Below are 15,866 nucleotides of genomic sequence, written 5' to 3'. Positions count from 1 at the left end.
TTTAGAAAGTTTTGCAGAAAAGAAGATCAGTGACCCTCCAGAAATTGTTCCAAATTAACAGTTGAAATAAAAACAAAACAAGAAAGGGCATTTTGAAAGTCACTACAGCTGCAGAAGTAAATGTGTGTGGATGAATTGTTAATAAAAGTGCTATATAAGACGTCAAGTTGTGTTAATGCATGCTATTGATGAGGTTGGATATATATGTACATGTATATGCTTTCAATATCTGATAGGACACAGACTGTCAAACCTTGATTTGTAACACCTTCAGTATCAATTACAATCTTAGGCAAATTATCTGCAAGGGAAACATGAAAATTAACAGGTTTTTTTCAAAGTAACGTATATTCTATTATCAGTATTTCTTTCTTTATTGCAACCAAAACTTGAGGTTGGATTTCAACTACAAATAAAAATACAAACAGATAAATAACAATGGTAGAAATGATGTACACTAAGCCAAAGAAACTGCAGAGTCTGATACATATACATAAACAATGTGCTACAATCTAGTTATTACATATTATCAAATAAAATGATACAATATTTGATATGATATGTGGCAATAAATGAAAATGTACCACTTAAACAAATTTAGTCTCTCAGTCACACATATGTATCGTATCATGTGACAAAGACTTTAGTGTCAATAGGCCACTAAGAAGGATGAGAGATGGAATGAAAAAGAGGAACAAGTAAAGCAATTGAATAAATCTATTAGGATGAGGAAGAGGTGGAGAAAAGGAGTTGAAGAGAAAAAGAGGAAGAAGGAGTAGAAGAAGTTGAAGAAGAAAAAGAAAAAGAAAGATATAAAAGAAGAAGGTGAAGAAGAAGAAGGAGAAAAGGGTGAGAAAGAAGAAGGAAGAACAAGGAAGAAAGAAAGAAAGGAGGAAGATATTCATAATATTAATATTCATTAATGTTGTATGAAACTGAACACAGGGTTGCGATAAATGAATGACAAAATAAAAAATAGAGATAGACTACTAACCTTGACCAGTCAGATCAGAGTCCGAGGCATATCTCGGGGTTGGGACGTTCTTGGTTGGAGAGGGTGGCATGGCAACATTCATGGCCGTTCCTGGTGAGCCATAGCCGGGCTGACCATCAACCTGTGTCTGATCGTCTAATGGATTCACATTACTGGAAAAAAAAAGAAAAAAAGAAGATATTCAGAAATCAAATTTTAGTTTGCAAAATTGTTGTTTGGTATTAAAATGAATATCATTAATACTAATACCAGGACTGTTTGCATACAGACAGGATACTTGTATGAATTTCATTATCAGTAATAATATTGCATATTTATAGCTCAAATATCCACTAACAATAAAGCTCCTCCAAATTGTTGGGAGGCCCAAACATCTAATGGAAAAATTTCACTTGTAGCACAATGTGAAAGAGGCTGCCATCTGAGACATATTTTTGCAAGGAATTTCAAAACAAATGTGTTTGAAGTCAAATATTGATGAAAGAATACAACATTTATGCTTTCTGCATGCAATCACAAAACTCAAATTATATATTCTTTTATCAATATTTGTCTTCAAATAGAATTTGTTTGGGCAATCTTTGCAGAAGTGTGTCTGAAATGACATCCTCTTTCATATCATGAAACAAATTAAGTGAAATTTTGCCATCAAGTTTTTGACGAATTTGGGGCTCCCAACACTCTTAAGAGAGGTTTTAAGGTGCTCCATTATTGCCCTGGCTCTGCTAGGCTACCAATTTTGGTGCTCGTAGCATTCAAGGAATTCCTTTCTGCCAGTTCCCATTTACCACCTGGGTGGAGAGCGGCAATGGTAGATTAATGTCTTGCCAAGGAACATTAATGACGCGGCGGGACTCGAACCGTGAACCGTGTGATCAACCGTCCAAAGACTTATCCACTGGCCGTAATATTCCATCAATTAACAAAAATGAGAGAACTCTTACTCTTTGGGTGGACTTGTGGGCGGAGGAGGAGGTAGTTTGACTGTTTGTATGGTTGCCATGGTACCTATTCCCCTGACAACGACCCCTGACTCTCCTTCCAGATCAAAGCACTGCCAATATCTGTGGTAAGTAAACATAAAAATGGACACTACATACAAATGTGATTCACTTTGATGATGTTAAAGATGATGATTCACAGCATTTGTATGGTGCCATACATGTATAGTCAAACCTGCTTTAGTGACCACCTGTATAAAAAGACCACCCATCTCTAAAGACCACATTTTCTATTCCTTAAATGGTGTTTCTCAACCTGTAAAGGAACATGCACTTAAAGACCACATGCCCTTCGTGTTTCCCTTGAGCGGTCTTTATATACAGGTTTTTATTTTTACTGTATTTCTGTTTAATGATATTCAAATGAGCACGCTCCTCGAGGGAAGTCGATACTTTCACATTTGCTGAACTAGGTCAGTTTAGAGGCATGAAATCAAGTGTTCTAGACTGTCAATCTCACAGAGATAGGAAGGGAGTGAGCTCCACAAATACATGTAGGCCACTTTCGTGAAGTAACAAAATTTATACTTAAGTGCCTCAATGCAAATTATTTCATTCATCCGTTACAAATAATTGTATTTCAATTGTCGAATGCAAATTATTATATCAAATGCTAGGTAGGGCAAGCCATAATGTTTGTCCTACCTAGCAACAACTGATGTATGCAATTTGAATTCTGACTATTGAGATACATTTATTATTAACAGGAGAATGAAATAATCTGTATCGAGGCTTTCCACATAGGCAAAATTTGATCGAAAAACAATGATTTGAATTTGTCAATGTGTTGCCAATTTAAGAATGTTAAAGCTTATGTTCCTTTTAAAAATTCGGGACATCAAATGCAAGATCGTCATGAAAATTTGTGCCCTTTCTACTCATGTATCTGGCATATTATCTAGGGCTCTCAATCAAAAGTTATTGAGCCAAAGCACAACATGTTGAATGATTGTTGTGAAATAACCTCTATGCAGGCTTGTATTCATGTTTATTTTTAATCTACATGTACATATGAATGTAGTTTCATAAAGATGTTCGTAAAGTTACGCATGACTTCACAAATGACTTATATATGAAAAGCCAATTGGGATGCTCAATTGTTTTTCAACTGCATCAACTAAAGTTGAATTGTGCAGATGTAGATAACCGTTCTTATTATAACAAAATTTATAATACAAAGTATATTTTTTGCCACAATTTAATTGAGGTTATTGGAAATATAGTCACACTTTGTTAAAAAAAAAAAACAACAGGAAAAACTTTGGGCATCCTATCTGGCACTTTATACTTAAGTTGTTTGCAAAGTCATTCCTAACTTTACACACAGCTTTATGAAACACCCCTCATGGTCAATGAATATGACATTATGACTGCTGTGTATTAAAAAATCTGACTACTTTTGATCTTACCCTAGAACGGCATTTCCCTCTGATTCCAGAACTTTGAGTCCGATCTTTCTCTGAAGCTCACCGGAGAGCTTCGAGAACAACCTCTGTCTGGCTTCGTTAGATGCCCTTGGTGATCGAATCATGTCTATCCACTGAAAATGATACAAATCAAAAGATGAGATTTCACATTTTGGGGTAAATATTAGATTGTTGGAAATATGCTTGTTCTTGAAATAATGGATAAAGGCATATTAAGAGAGGAATTAGACTCCCAACAATTTGTTTAGTTTCCAAATCTGTTAATGGAACACAAAATGAAATGAATGTATTTAGTTAAGGAAACCTTAATTTTCATTTCATCCTTTTGAAATATATAAATTTTGTAACGGTGAGATAAATTGTAAACATGGAAGTTGAAAAAATACTTACTATAACACATATAAATCAAATCAAATCAAATCAGTAGAACCTCATTATAAAGAGCTCTCATATAACAAGGTGATTTTGCTGATCTCAGCTCTTTATATATATATATATATATATATTTTGTTTAAAACCCTGATATACATGTAACAAGGTTCCTTATATAGCAAGGAAATTTCCATGGCCCCAAAGACCTTGTTATAATAAGGTTCCACTGTAGTAAATATCTTACCTGATGTTCAGGATCATCGTTCACTACAAGCTCCTCTACAAAGCCATGGATAGCAGTCACTATGTACCCAGATGGCATTGTGCTTGCTGTTCAAAAAGAGAGAAAAAAAGAGGAAGATTTTTAACCTTTCAGAGCAGTATAAAGCAATGATACATGAAGTCATGTCCGATGAACTAATGAACATCCCCAAATTGCCGATGTGAGGTGCTTGTAGGATACTCTACAGGAGAGAATGAGCAATTGAAATTTTATTGAGGAAAAATCGTACTGTCATATTTACTTCTACAAATCGTGCAAAATACAATAAAATCAAACTGGTTGGCAGCTCTGTAAACTCAACAGAATCCAGTGACAAATGAGCTGATTTAAATACGAAAATGCAGACTTACAGTTGAAGAAATGGATGCCGACTGACGATTGCCTGAATCTGTTGACATCTTCAATCAGATCCACTTTAACTATGATGTAGATCTCTCCCCTGATGCCGTGCATGGTGTCGTAGATGGGTAGCCATCCGGCGATATCAGAAACACTGTCCTTCCATAACAGGGGGTTCAGGTCTATGTATACCTACATATCAAAGGGAGAGGAGGGGAAAAGAGAAAATTGATATAATCTGATTACGAGAAAGATGCAAGCAGAGGTATGTTGCCACTTGGTTGAATTTTAATAGATCGGTTTGGAATTAGGGCATGGAACAAAAGACCCCACATATTCACAGATCATTTTAACATAGAATATGGACCTATTTGTCTATTCTTTATGAGGTTATGCAAATTCAGTGCATTGTTAATATATTTCAAACTTCTCCAATAACCTCTTAACAATAAATCCTGTTTAATAATATATAATCAACCAGTTCCGATACCTTCGTAACGATTTCTTTCACAATGCAACTATATATTAACAAAAGCTTGACATGGACGCTAAAATAAGAAGCAAAAATGGGTGAGAGGATTCATCTCATTGGAACTCCCCTCATCATCATCATCATCATTTATTAAAGTCAGCATTCTCCCTCTTACGATCCGTTACGGTACTGGCTTTCGTGCCATGATGACACTCCCTCCGTTCACTTCTTGACATTTTAAATTATTCTTACCTTTCCTATGGCGTCATGTGCACTGTATGTGTCATGGTCCATTACCCTGTGAAAGACAAAAATAAATTAGAACTAGATTATTCAACTACCAAAAGAGATTCTACACTTCATATAAAATTCAATTTGTACGACACTTGCTCCTGCAACAATTGTTCCGTGTCAATTTTCTACACTTACCGAATTGTAACTTCAACCCTGGACCCAACACTAAACCTAACTGTGTTTTTTCACCTTGTTATATTTTTTTGTTATGCATTTTATATTGTAAACTGACTTGTTTAGTCTTCTGACTTTTCAATCAGTACTTGAATAAAACCAAATATCTATCTATCTATCTACTCTGAAGCCCTAACCTTAACCCTAAACCTAATATAAAACCCACCAGAAACTCTAACCCTAACCCTATACCCTCGGAGCAATTGTTACAGGAGCAAATGTTAGGTCACAAGGAAAATGTAATCAAGACTTCTCTTTAAAGATCTTGTCAGAAATGAAAATGAAATATACAAATTAGATATCAAGGGAAAGCTTACGAGTCATAGATTACAATAATATCAACTATATGCCATTTTAGAGTCTGTGAGAGGAGTAAGAGATCTCTGAAAATTCAAAATCAAAAACTTTGAAAAACTGAAATTGTCGACCTAAAACTAGCTATGGACTAGGTGAGATCATTACTGTATGGAGTATGCACATTTTCAATGACTTTGCATTAATTAAGCATGGCTCATCGCCTTAGCTATATAGGCAAGTCGATGGGCTTTATATGTTATGTCGTCAAACTTGACCCCTGTTCACCCGTAACTTGGGGGGTTGTGGAAATTGAGGTTTTAATCTGCTTTTGTCCCCATCCTATTGAAATGCTTGTTAATTTCAATACACATGTTTCAATGGGATGCCGGCGAACCTGTGCAATGACAGTTTCATAAAATGATGACCTGAACTACATGCACATGTAGCAAAGGAAATAGAATGTTCATTACTTACCTTATTTGCAACGGTTCATCTTGCAGCTCTTCATCATCCACCTAGCGTTGAGCAATCAATATTTGAGAAATAATTGAGAAGAAAAAAAAATGAGACTGAAATCTGAATAGATTCATAGTAAATCAAACAAAAAGTGCTACACTGTACATCTATAAATAGACAAACACATTGCACTTTTATCAAGTAGCATTTTTTATTACTTATGTATTTTTTCTCTAGAATACTTGCATTTTACAATATATCCAACAAGTTGAAGTCATTTTTTTTAAAAAACCCGTTGCTTACGGGAACCGGGTGGGCCCTGTACAAAGTCTATGGTGATTAACAGAATCTCATAGTAAAAGGGTTACGGATGTATCGGTCTCCCATAAATCTCTAGTGGTATGGCACGTTAGCTCAATTATAATCTCTGAAAATGTTTCCAAACTTACAATTTCAGATATTTTCATACCTGTACAGTATCATTAAATCTGACCCCAAAATTGAAACACTGAAATCCCCAAAAGAGAAATGTATAAATAAAGAAGAAATTCAATTCCCCCTTAGAATAAAGAACCCTGAAAGACAAAGTCCTCTATTTAAATGTAGCTATAAAAGCCAATTGAAGGAAACCTTTTATACACATGGTCTTGGTCCCCCTAGATGGACAGAAAAAAAAGAAGATTTTACCGTAACCAGCACCAAACCGTCAATTACCTTTAATCTAGTCTTTAACTAAAATCTTCAGGTACATTCAGTATCTACCCCCCTGGCATTCACACATACTTCTTATGTTAATATTTATGACTGACACGGTATACAAAGAAGTGCAGTGTATAAAATCCAATTGTTTTGCACAAACCTCAAACTTAAACCATTCAGAATTCCACTGAGGGTTGAGAGACTTTGGATAAACCTCTGTCTTGTATGTGCTTTGACCAAAGCGGACCTGAATCGAGAAAGAGCGAGCGAGAGAGAGAGAGAGAGAGAGAACAAGAGAGAAAAGGAGAGTGAACGGCATTGTACTTTTATATGATGGTCGTGTTTAATATAATGAGAGAAAAAGGAGGCAAAGTGACAGAAAACAATGAACAACTCTCTGTCTGTGACAGATGAAAGTGTCATGGTCGAGTGGTTTAAGGCGCTTGACTGGAGATGCAAAGGTCGAGGGTTCGAATCCCGACACGGCACTATTATCCTTTGGCAAGATATTAACCTACACTTGGTACTTTCCACCCAGATATTAAAATGGGTACCCGGTAGGATGAGACCGTCATTGTTGTTCAAACAGTTTTTGAGCGTCAAGTCATGCCTGACTGGAATAATCCCTAAGGAGTGGAGATTGTGCACACGGTGTGTGGGCAAGCACTGAATCCAATGACATGGGTAAAAGTATATCTGTAAAGCGCTTAGAGAAGTTCGAGATGTAAGCGCTATATAAAAGCTAAATATTATTATTATTATCTTTCATAATTGTTGGTAAACTTGGGGCTAAGCAGGTGTAAAGTAGCATTTTTTCAACAAGGGAAACACTTCCTATCTGCAATACGGGATCAATTGTACCTATACATAAATTTGAAGGAACGATCATGCAGTGGCGTAGCTATAGGGGTGCATGGGGACACGGGACCCAACTCAAATAAACAAAATCTTGAAAAAGGGGGAAAAACATAGAGAGGGGTAAAGAGTGTGAAAAGAAACATTACGACCCTCTCTAAAAAAAACCTGTCTAGAGTCAATGGCCTTGACAATTTGCATTTTATCTATTAAGAAAGGCAGGTGCTCTCCCAATCAAGCCAGGGTCCCTTCAATGTCTCAACCAAAGCTATGTAATTGTGTTCCTGTATTAAAGAGTATATATCGAGGGTTCAGTGACACAAAGACGTAACTCCATATTTTGCCATAATGAGTATTTGATATCAAAATGTTCAGAAAAATGTGGGCTTTCCAGGAAACACAAAGACTTAACTCCACCCAACACTTGAAGTCGATCGCTAGTGAAACATAAACTTAACTCCTAAGGGCCAAAGTTGACCTCCATCTTTAAATCACTTTTTCTCAAAATGGCCAAATTGGAGTTACGTCTTTGAGTCACTAACACTTCGCTATATAGGCGAAGGACAAAATGGAAACTGTACTGCTATACTAGACGAACCTCAGCAAAAGCATCGGCCAGATCACTTGCTCTGTCCATGACAGGCAAGTCCCTGGCTGCTACGACCCGCACTCGCAGTTTACCAGGCATCTTTTAGGAGTTACCAGCAACTGACAGCTACTGCAATGAAAGAAAGAACACAAATTTTAGGTTTACTAATTTAAGTAGAACCACCAATTATAGTGCTAAAAATATGTATCTCAGGTACCCAGGCATTTGCGCTTCAAATTTACTTGAAGACATAATTTTTAATCTGTTTCTATTTTGATTATTTGGATTTAAACGACTTAAATTTCAATTCCTTAAATTCCATTATAAACAACTGATGTGGAAGACTAGTCAACGCACCCTTTCAGCAAAACCGGGGGGGGGGGGGGGGGGGGGGGGGGGGGGGGTGGGGAGGCTTTGGACGAATGGTCGCGTTCAAGTAAACGCAACACCACGCTACCCATCCTTTCGGCATAAAGCGGTTGAGTTTCATACAGACGGTGTTTGAAATGTTGAGAATCGTCTAAACAGTTTTTAATACACAGGCATGGCAGGATAATGCACCTATCTGTGGCCTGTGGCCTGCGCCTGTTACCTTCCCACCCCAAACCTTTCGAGTCCTGGTAATTTTGAGCACAGCGGAACTGCCACTGCGACTGGCGCAGTAGCCTCGCTGGCAAACTGCCAGCCCGCTCACTTTCCCACCAATTTCCATGACCATCCAAGACTCAGAGTCTTCCTCTTCTTCTTCAAGTAAGCAAGGACTAAAAGTACTGGCTGGAGCAGCTTCAGATATCGAGCTTAAGCATTAAATTAGACCACCCCCTTCCCAATAAACGTTAGGCATTATAAAACACAACAGAGCTGCGCATGTATAGCGGTGAAGGAAAGCGTCGACCGCCCGAAGCGCCGGGGGAGCTCCGTTGAGTGTGCGAAGCCTAGAAATCAACAGCATACACTTCATTCAGACTCAGAGACAAGCAGACAACAAGAAAAAAGAAGCAAAGATAAGCAATTCCAACGTTACTTGAAAAGTTTCTGTTATTCAGCATGTAAGTTAGAAACATAGAAAATACTTACAAAAAGATTAGAAGTTGTAAATGAAGAAAGATCTTGACAATTCTCAATTTTGTTCTTTTTGATTTTCGTCTTTTTACTCAAGTTTCAACAACTCAGAATAAAGTACGGTCAAAATAACTAGGCAAATCGTCAAGGGAAAAAATAATTTTCTGTGTCGTACAGTACATGTAGGTGTTAGTCCTATCTTGCAACACTATTTTCTTTATAGGCCTATATATATATATATTTTAAAGTACTTCTGAAACTTGAAGAAAAAAAGATTAACAATTGATGTACATGGAAGAGAAAATAATCAAATGTGGTAGAAAATAGCTTCTTAAATATAAGTCTAAGAGTAATTGCTTTGTGCCTTTCTACAAAGCTGAAATATAGATGCAATTCATTTTCTTTTGTTGATAGAAAGTAATTGAGAAAGATAATAAGAGAGAGAGGAAAGGGGGGGGGGGGTTGTAATATAACTTAATCCATTTTATTATGATTCTTGTGGATTCAATTTCTAACTTTTAGGCAATATATACCGGTAGTCACGATTTTGCATGGTGTTTTTGTTGGTGCATATATAAGAAAACTCAGGAAAAGAAGTAGTGACCCTTTCAATTTACTTAACAATTAATACATGTGCATTGATCGCCTCATTAAAAAAAATTATCAGTCAATTTATTTTCCATGTTAATATACGGTATGTATTTTTAGTTAAAGTTGACATATCATTTTTGTTGTTGTTGCTATATATGCACCTTGAGTGCAGTAAGTCGATCTGACCAAAATTATACTTGCAACATTATCAAAACCAACTACATATTTTACAACAGGAAACTTCACACAATTATTGAAAGAGACAAAACACATAGAATTCATATTTCAAGATATTTATTTGTACATGATTTCTCAGAATAATTTACATGAGAGTACATATACACACATACAGAGCTATTTATAATCTCCTATGTACAGATTACTCACACACATTAAATCACTAATAGTACACTTGTATATAGTCAAGGTGTATTAATTCTCTATAGAGAGGAATGATGCTAATACGATTCAATTATAAGCACAAAGACATTTTTTCCCCTTCAAAATCAATATTTGAGAGGCAGTATTATAAAGGTGGTTCTTGGTTTGATGATTAATCATCATTTGGATCATGGCCCTTTTTCATAAAACTTGTTATCAATAGCAAGTTACAATAGCTGTTATAAGCTACTGAAATAATGGCACCTGATTGGCCGAGACTAAATTTGTCATGGAAATTTAGAAATTCATAAAACTTAAGGACAAGTTACAAGCTACTGTTATAAGCTACTGAAATCATGGCTTCTGTTTGGCTGAGAGCGAATTTGTCATAGATACATGTAGTTAGCATTTGTTATTGATAGCAACATTTATGAAACAGAGATGATTCACTGTTAAAGATGCATCAAACTATTCAGAAACTTTGCCATATAAACAGACAGAAAGAATATGGCATTCAAGAATCATTAAATAAAACTGTATAAAGTCTGAATTTTAACAGCACAAACAGTGAAACGAATCATAAATTATAACTATGTAAAGCCTGAAAGTCCACAGCACAAACAAAACAAAACAAAACTTCTAATCATTATTTACACCATTATAATTTAACATAAAAAAGGTTTGGGAATGCCCGATTATGGCTGGAATTTCAAAATGCTGCTCCAGCATACACATATTTATACAACGTAATACGAAGTCATCAGAATAAATAAAAGCAGAATTATATAATATACAAGTACATGGAATTTACATTATTTTTAAATGCTTCAATAAATAATAAAATACATTCACAAGTCCATTTACATAGAGCTGTTGTATAGCTCTTTGACCGATGAACTAAACTTGAATTGATGCATGATTCACTTTCCACAGGGCAATGAATTGCTAAATCTTGTTGTTTTTCTCAATAACTTTTTATTTAGAACTCTAGAAAATATGGTATAAACCAAATTAATGAGCAGATAGAGATATTTAATTTATGTGCACATCCTGTGCTGCTTTTTTACATCACCTTCTAGTGTTCAACACCAGGAATTGGTAACATGTTGACAAGTTTAAAAACCATTTGAAAAACAAATCTTTTTACTTCTAGTTTCAGTCTATATATACTTTTCAGACACAATGTACTAACTGTTTCATAATATGTTGCAATAGAAGAAAAATATCAAAGTTGCCAATTTAAAGGACATGTGATTGATTAAGCCCTTTAACAATTTCCTTTCCTGCATGATTAAAAGATACACACAAATCACAATTCACTTTTTCTAGAACAAATATGAAAACTCTTTGAATTTTTATAAAAATAGATAATTCATTGAAATTGTTAAAATTGATAAGACATGAATTAAATTTTCTCTATAAAATATTGTACCTGAGATGACATTCTGGGAATCTGATAGTTGATTTTATTTTTTGAATATAAATGATTTAAAAGATACTTCTAAAAGAATACATACAAAATAAAATGCCCTGACTTTGTTTCTTATGGTGTAAAGAAAAGAAGAGAAACAAAATAAAGTACTGTGAAAATCATTTGGCTTGTAAGTCTAAAATGAAACTTAATATGAAACCTCAGTGTTCACTCTTAGTATAGTCATGTAATAGCTACTTGCAGCATACTTCTCAACTAACTTAATACACTCAATGCAATTGTTTGGCTGTAAAAATAAATCACTATGACAAGCTTGCATTATATGTGATTTTGCTGTAATAACTAGTTTAGTTAAATAGTCAGAATGCGAATTACATACAACTAGGCATTGTGGCGTGCGCCTGTAATCCAACTAACATACAAGTTACAAACTGATTCAGCCGAGGGCGCAGGTTCAAAACTGAGTAACATCTTTTGAATGGTGACGTTAAAGGTCGGTCCACAGACGTACAACTGTAAATCATCATATCTGATTGATACACGTCTGTAAAAACCCAATTACACACACACACACATACATGAATTTCTGATAGGAAGGACAAACATTATGGCTTGTCCAACTAATGTAATGTACGTAATTTGCATACTGACTACTGGTACTGATGTACAATTATTTGTAACAGGTGAATGAAATAATTTGTAATAAAGTACTGAACAAAGATTTGTACATTCAATTTGATAACATTACAAAAAGTGCAAATGTTGAGAAACTCCAAAATACTAACAATGAGAATTCCTTTAAAGCAAACAAATAAAAATGTAAATAATGAATACAAATCAGCCTTACTGCAAGATTACACACAGTGGAAAATAATAAATACACAATATTAACAATGTGACAGAGGACTCCTGAAATATGATACAGCTCCAAGTAGATGCACAGTAATCTCTATACATTTTTGTAGCGAATGGCACTCCGGCTGCACAATATAATAGAAACTGACAGGCTGAAGTAAAAGTACCATAAGAAATTGTACATCAATAAATAATGTTTTAGCATACCTGCCAACCTAGCTTTTACATTACAAACTAGGAATCTCACAAGACAAAATTAGGAATACAGTCTATCTTGTATACTTTTCAGACAGAATATTTCAGAAAAAGAGAGGAATCTAGGGTTCAGAACAATTATAGCTTGACGGCAAAAAATAGGAATCATATTCCTCCAAACTAGGAATGGTTGGCATGCTATGTTTTAAAACGGAATTATCAAATCAAATCCTGCAGCATGTAAATGGGAGTCATATTTGAGTAATGTTTGAAGTAAATGTATATATTGTATGTTTAGAGCCAAAAGGGTGTTAACTCTGTTAAAGTATATGAGTTAATGCCCTTCTTGCTCTAAAAAGATGTTAAAGGATGTATTCATAAAAGCAGACTATAAAACTGGTACAACTTACAGACCACTGAATTAAGGAGTGCCAAGCATCAACCTCTATATCAATCCATTAATCTATGTCCCTAGCTTGAGGGCCACTGGATGACAGTGTCAACCTCTTTATTCCTTAAAAATTACTGTAATTTTGTGATAAAATTAGAAAATGAAATAAATCTAGTAATGAAATGAAAATGACAAATTGATTCCAAATTGACATGATTATTAGTTGTTCACTTGGTCACAGAATAGAAATTGATGGGATGAAGAGGTTGACAATTGGCACTCCATAGATGAACTAAGTTTATCCACTTAGTCAGGGTTCAGTATTTGCACTTGATATGCTTTTATGAATTCTGGACCCCGTCTTACAAAGAGCTACGATTGATCAAAATCAATCACAAGTTTGCAGTCTCCTATCTCTTATGTTCATAGTTGCAATTGATATCAATAGCAAATAAGTTGCGATTGATATCAACTCTTTGTAAGACGGGGCCCTGGTGTAAGATTTTAACCCAATTTCTATACAACCGCGTCACTTGTGTAGGCAGGTCTGGCAGGCTCCTGCTGAAGATCAGATTGTACTTGAAGGAGGCTGGGTCGCGTATAGTTTTGTTCCTCAAGGCGTAAAAATGCGAAGAGAGAAACACCTCATCAGCATTTGGTTGTATCATCTGGTGTTTCAGAGTCAAACTGTGGAAAGTAATGGAGTGAAGGCAAAATTTAAGTTATTAAATATAATATAATAATCACACCCCTTCTATCAACCTTTTTATAGAGTCTACTAGCCCGACGACTCACTAGACCATCCTTTAAAAAAATCTTAATTCCCTTACATATTTCTTTGTTTTGTCAGTCTCACGGCCTTGTGGGCTGTTGGTCTCATGGACCTTTGGAAACTTTCTTTTTTTCATATGTCTTGTGGGCTACTGGTCTAGTAAATGTCAGTAACATGGGCTGTCAGTCCACTGGTATTACCCCCTCTCAAGACATGATGTACATTTATTTGATTTGATTTCTTGTATCTTGCGAGGGCCCCTTCATTTAAAGAAAATTTTCAATCATACTTTCACCCTAGATATAATTATTGCAAATATGTATTTTATACAATTCTTGTCAAATCTACTCCGTCATCAATAACAAAGAAAAGGAGAGTTTATGACATTTTCTGAACAGAGCAAATTGGAAAGGAGCTCGCAAGACACATTAACAGATTTGCCAATTTGTGTTTGATTTATCGCAACTTCAAAAATGTATAACTTTCTTATGTTTCATTGGATTTTGCTTAAAAGTTCACTGATCTGTTTCTCTCATTTTTCTGCTGCTGTTATAACCAACCAAATATCAGGGTAGACTTCCCCTGTAAGCAGGTAGCCAAAATGATCATCTACTTCACAGCCTGTTGACTTACCACGACCGAAGATTGCATCCTGACCAGATCGGCCAAACTCTCTGGGGGAGCCTCCTCATCCCCGTCATCACCATCATCATCTTGTCGTATCGCCGGAAGGAATCCAGGCTTCCCTATCCTCTTCGCTGACCCTTGACCTGCTGACCTTTGACCCCCTGACTGGTCTGGAGAGTTCAGCTGCAGTTGGAGGTACTCCTCCCGTTGCTGTCTCAGCTTGCGCTGCCGTTTGCTTTCCTTTTTGAAAGCCCTTATGCTGCAGGAAGAATATAGGTGAGATAGAGATGGTGATCGATACCTGGGGGGGTGTTTCACGAAACTTGTCACCAGTGAAAAATTACAGTTTTTGTTATGAGCTAGTGAAATCCTTGCTTCTGATTGGTTATCAGCAGATTTGTCACTGATTTTTGTCATTTGTCATTGAAAAAAAGGCTTTGTGAAACGCCCACCTGATCTTCTGAAAAATTATCATTATCTTCTGAATCATTTATTCAGACTTATACCATTTTGTGCTGGAATTCAACATTTATAAATTAATTCTGAAATTGTAAAAAGCGCTTTCTCCCCTATTACAGCTGAAACACATTAATGAGCATCATTACTGTACCTTATATATAAATGTTTAGGCATGTACAAATGTGCAGAGTGCAACATGAAATACTCCGAGGATGGTGAAATGTTATGAAATTACTTATCTTGAGACTAAAATCATTAAATTGACAATGCAAAGTTTTTCTTGTCAATTGTCAATTTAAAAAAAATTATATTTATATATTTTGCATCCACAATGAATCATTTAATATGTACTTGTATTTTTTCAAACTGAGAAGGAATGAAAAATGAAACTAATTTCTGCCAATTTGAGGATGAAAAGATGATTTATTTAGACTTTAAGAAAACTCTAAACTACTATGTGTTAGGTGTAATATAGGGTTAACAAATGATAGAACTTTCTCATATAGATGATTTATACATACCTTTCTACATCATCAACACTAAGGTCTGGCGTTTTAGGTGACGGTGCTCTGTGTTAAAAGAAAGTAAAGAAATAATGAAATCATCTAACTGTGTGCTGTAATTTCATGGACAGGCAGTATGTTTTCGATTAAAATTAAAGAAATAGGGGGAGGGGGACATTTGAACTCTCCAAATGTCTTGTATATTTCATAACAGCCAAGGACAGGTGTCTTTGAATTTCAATTATTAGTCAAGGAAAGGTCATGCATAGCACTTCATATTTTCTAATAAAGAATTACATTACCGTTTCCTGATGGAAAAGCAAGAACTGCTTTATAACCAACAAAT

The 15,866-nt window shown here is 35.4% G+C and overlaps 1 protein-coding gene and 1 long non-coding RNA gene across 8 annotated transcripts in view; both read right to left on the bottom strand.

Moving 5' to 3' along the window:
* LOC576722 (C2 domain-containing protein 5) overlaps positions 1–9,415 on the bottom strand; it is a 35,026-nt gene extending 25,611 nt beyond the window's left edge. For 6 of the 7 annotated variants that reach the window (XM_030982823.1, XM_030982827.1, XM_030982828.1 and 3 more), the window contains exons 1-11: positions 9,330–9,415; positions 8,262–8,381; positions 6,969–7,055; positions 6,128–6,168; positions 5,141–5,186; positions 4,428–4,608; positions 4,039–4,124; positions 3,405–3,535; positions 1,939–2,058; positions 995–1,146; positions 254–301 (exon numbers count right to left, since the gene is read on the bottom strand). In XM_030982823.1, coding sequence (XP_030838683.1) covers positions 254–301; positions 995–1,146; positions 1,939–2,058; positions 3,405–3,535; positions 4,039–4,124; positions 4,428–4,608; positions 5,141–5,186; positions 6,128–6,168; positions 6,969–7,055; positions 8,262–8,351 — 982 coding nt within the window. In that variant the 5' untranslated portion in view covers positions 8,352–8,381; positions 9,330–9,415. The remainder of the gene's footprint in view (positions 1–253; positions 302–994; positions 1,147–1,938; positions 2,059–3,404; positions 3,536–4,038; positions 4,125–4,427; positions 4,609–5,140; positions 5,187–6,127; positions 6,169–6,968; positions 7,056–8,261; positions 8,382–9,329) is intronic. The other variant, XM_030982826.1, reaches the window with a different exon arrangement.
* Positions 9,416–10,182: 767 nt separating this feature from the next.
* Positions 10,183–15,662, bottom strand: LOC100891408. The gene is made up of 3 exons (XR_971577.2): positions 15,539–15,662; positions 14,565–14,817; positions 10,183–13,846 (listed from the first exon to the last, which is right to left on the bottom strand). It is a non-coding gene; the product is annotated as an uncharacterized LOC100891408 (long non-coding RNA).
* Between the last annotated feature and the right edge of the window lie 204 nt (positions 15,663–15,866).

This window comes from Strongylocentrotus purpuratus, unplaced genomic scaffold, assembly GCF_000002235.5.
Source record: "Strongylocentrotus purpuratus isolate Spur 01 unplaced genomic scaffold, Spur_5.0 spur5_scaffold_13, whole genome shotgun sequence".
Classification (NCBI taxonomy): Eukaryota; Metazoa; Echinodermata; class Echinoidea; order Camarodonta; family Strongylocentrotidae; genus Strongylocentrotus; species Strongylocentrotus purpuratus.
This window is presented reverse-complemented; position numbering and strand designations above follow the sequence as displayed.